The sequence below is a fragment of the Dendrobates tinctorius genome, unplaced genomic scaffold (assembly GCF_039654945.1).
Source record: "Dendrobates tinctorius isolate UK_male_01 unplaced genomic scaffold, ASM3965494v1 ptg000044l, whole genome shotgun sequence".
NCBI classification, from domain to species: domain Eukaryota; kingdom Metazoa; phylum Chordata; class Amphibia; order Anura; family Dendrobatidae; genus Dendrobates; species Dendrobates tinctorius.
Window position 1 is genome coordinate 32,028,360 of NW_027361712.1, and position 3,631 is coordinate 32,031,990.

The window sequence follows — 3,631 nt, forward strand, 5'->3', positions numbered from 1 at the left end:
ACTTAGGCCTCTGGGCGCAGTTACAGCCGCCACTGACTGAACCAGTGCCAGCGCCACCCCTATGACTGAAACTGGAACGCTGCTGGGGAGAATAAAGTTCATTTTCTTCCTCAGCGTTTGCCTAAGTGTGGGCACCAGGCAGGTTAGTAACGCTATTAATCTGCAGATTAACCCCATATCAGCAGGTTAGTGTCATTTTTTTCTGGTGATAGGTTCCCTTTAAGTTCCGACGATGAGCTTTTGATGATTTTTTTGCTTTTCTGCACCAATTATTCAGATTAGTTTGTTTTTATTTTTTCATTGAGCTTTTGTGTGCGTCTCTTTAACGTGTGTTTTTAGCACGCTTTTGCAGTCTTTGTCACTTCTTGGTATGTTAGGCTTTAAATAAAGCTGCTCTGTTTTTGATACTTCCTGGCATTTGGCTTTAACATAACTTTATTGATCACCTTTTTATGTGCGTATTCTATCTGTATTTTTGACGGCTAGAACTTGTACCTGCTAAAGTCTATGGTGGAGCTCCTCTCATGGCCGTGTATTTTTGCGGACCGACTGGTCTGCACCATAACAGAGACATGACCAAATTTGATCCGAGTCGTTGAACAAACTCACCCATGCAAGTCTATGGATCAGTGAAACAATCAGACAACACATCCGTGAGCTCTCTGATTTTCATATTTGCTTGATAATAAGGTTCTGTACATAAAATTAATCTGATGAAACTCTGATGATAAAAACTAACAAAATGACCAAACTATAAAAAAAAAATCAGATCCATACACATTTTTTTGGTTGTAAGAAAAATCACTGATTCCTGAATGAGACCTTAATCCTGGTGTACAAGACACAGCAATAGTGAACTGTAAAGTGATATCTAATGTTGATAACTAAAATGGAGTCTTTTCCTCTTCCAGGCACATCCTTAAAAGATGTCTATGAATAGCACCCACCCTCCCTCTATTCTCACACAGGACTCCATGACAACTGAATATACATTTCCATGGAATGATATCTCTGAAGAATATATCATTTTTCTTTGCTGTGTTTACATGGGGAACACATTCCTGGGTCTAACTGTCAACATATTGGTCATGTGGGCCATCTGGCCAGAAGTCAGAAGTTCTTTAGGTCTCCCAGTTTATGCCGTCAATCTTCTCTGTGCTGCACTTCTGGAATGTTTGAGTTTACCATTTGGAGTAGCCTACCTTTTACAAGGCTTGACTTTGGACCCCATGGGTTGTAAGATTCTTGGCATAGTTCCGATCTTTGCTCAGAGGACGGCAACAATGTTTACCATGTGGATATTTGTTGTGCGATATGTTGCAGTATCCCACCCACTGAACTACAGGAAATTTTGTAAATGTTGGGTGTTAGGGTCAGTCACTATTACATTGTGGCTGACATCATTCACCATTTCAGTGCTGGAGCAAATACTTTCCAGAGACAATGCAATTCTCTGTTTTCCTAATTACAGATTCACACCAGAATGGTCTCTTCTACATTTGATCATATCATTTCTTTTTAGCCATGTGTCCCTCGCTCATCTTTGTGTACTTGCCTACCTAATCTCCCGTTCTGTGAAGAACTCCGACTCTGTGCCCACCGAGCAATACAGAAGGATCAGAAGGCTACTTGCTTTTGTCGTCTTTAATTTTGGGATATTTTTTTGCCCCATGCATATTGTTCTTCAATACCACAATATCATTATATTACTTGGGAAATCAAATTTGCAAGTACAGCAAAAACTTAATTTCCCTTATCAGATGATGTTTGCTTTTAATACCTTTAGTGTGATGGTTGCCCCTTTTTTCTACATTATCAGTTCCAGTACAGTAAAAACAAGACTAAAGGGGCTTTTCAAAGACAGATGACGTCAATGTTCACATGCAGTGTAAAAAATGTACACTGATGAATTAGAGAACTGCAGCAAAATGAAATTGACAGCAGATTGGGTTGAGAATCGGACCCTTTGTGTAGCAATGGGGACAATTTTTCAAAAACTCAGAAGAAATCAACAACCAGACTCAGTGCAGAATTAGAAATCCCTTAAATCCATTCTGATTTTTATCTTCACCATGCCAATGTAGGATTGGACCACTGTATTCTCCCTCATATGCATCAGATATCTGCAACAAGTACATCCTATGTGAACATGGACAAACAGTTTCCATCCAATCCAAAACTGGAAGACATATGCTACTCGATAGTTACCATAATTCTTAATTAATTCCTCGAAATCTAAGAACAGGAGCGCATTAGTGAGCTTTTGATACCAGTAGGCTTAGAATCCAGAATGGGTCCAAGAATATGTGGAACTGGACAAGACAAAAAAGAGATCTGTAGATAAAGAACATAAAAAAAGAAAACCAAACACTGGAAAGGTTTGTATAAGACGAAGAAGCAAATAACACATTTCCTCCTGCTCTTCGCTGGATGCGTCATTGTGGTATCTGAATGGTTGAAAAATGTACTCATGGCCTCAGCGTGAGGTCTTTACTTTGGGTTCCCACACATAGAAGCACATACATCTGCAAGTTGTGCTTCCTTAATGGTATGGAAATTTGTATGTACAAGAATTATATTAATTTAACCGATTCAGTGCATGTACAATATATTAAAATCCTTAGCCTGGGCAACATGGTGGCTCAGTGGTTATCACTGCTGCTTTGCAGCGCTGGGGTCCTGGGTTCAAATCCCACCAAGAGCGACATCTGCAAGGAGTTTGTTTTTATGGGTTTCCTCCCACACTCCAATGACAGGGAATTCAGACTGTGAACCCCAATGTGGACAGCGATGATAATGTCTGTAAATCCCTGTGGAATACCATGGCGCTATGTTTGCAAAGCATAATAATAACCTTTACTGAATACCATGTACTGAAGAACATTAAATGAGCCTGGATGGCAGCAAGTGAAAACTGTACAACTATAAAGCTGCAGGCACTTCATGTGCTATTTTGTTGTGACTCCATATTGCAGCATATGAGGCCTTATTCAGACATTTGGGCCATCAATGTAAAATCCCTGACAAACCCTTTAAATATTAATTTAAAACCATAAAAGAAAATGCACAAAGGCGCAAAGTGCTACGTACTAATACCTGCAGCTGCAAATATAAACAAAAACCACCCTATTTGTCCTACAATAAACATCAATATATACAAATTAGTTATTTGCGCTAGCAGGTTCAATACTAAACAAAAAATAAAAATGTAAACTAAGTACACTCTTTCCTTCTCCCACACAGGATAATGCCGTTAGAAATTGACCATAGTCAAGCTGGTTCACAAAACTTGCATAGCAATACCTTTGATCTAGTCGGTTATGAGCTAGTGAAGGGATCCGTGCTGGAGCGGTGTCTCCTTACAGGAATGGCGGTTCTGTCAGTGGTAACGATAAGGGTACAAGTCTTCAAATTGTTGAGGCTCAGGTGGAGACCGTAGGTACTGGACGCTGTTCCGGCCGGTAACAGACGTCCGTCTAGTCGCGTGACCGCCGCCGCTGCCCGGCGAAAGTACCGCGCGAATAGATTCAAAGCCAGCAAGGTAGCAGAACCTGCAGGACTTTGCGTGACGTCACGGTCACGTGGAGAGCCACGTGACTGGCTAGTGAGCGCAAGTTTGACCAAAAAGCTG

At 40.7% G+C, this 3,631-nt stretch overlaps 1 protein-coding gene across 1 annotated transcript; it reads left to right on the plus strand.

The window, feature by feature from the left end:
• The first annotated feature begins 925 nt into the window (after nt 1–925).
• Nucleotides 926–3,247, plus strand: LOC141089250 (G-protein coupled receptor 4-like). Its single transcript, XM_073575557.1, has one exon. It carries the CDS (start codon nt 927–929, stop codon nt 1,866–1,868), a length of 942 nt encoding a protein of 313 aa, XP_073431658.1. The 5' UTR covers nt 926; the 3' UTR covers nt 1,869–3,247.
• The last annotated feature ends 384 nt before the right edge of the window (nt 3,248–3,631 follow it).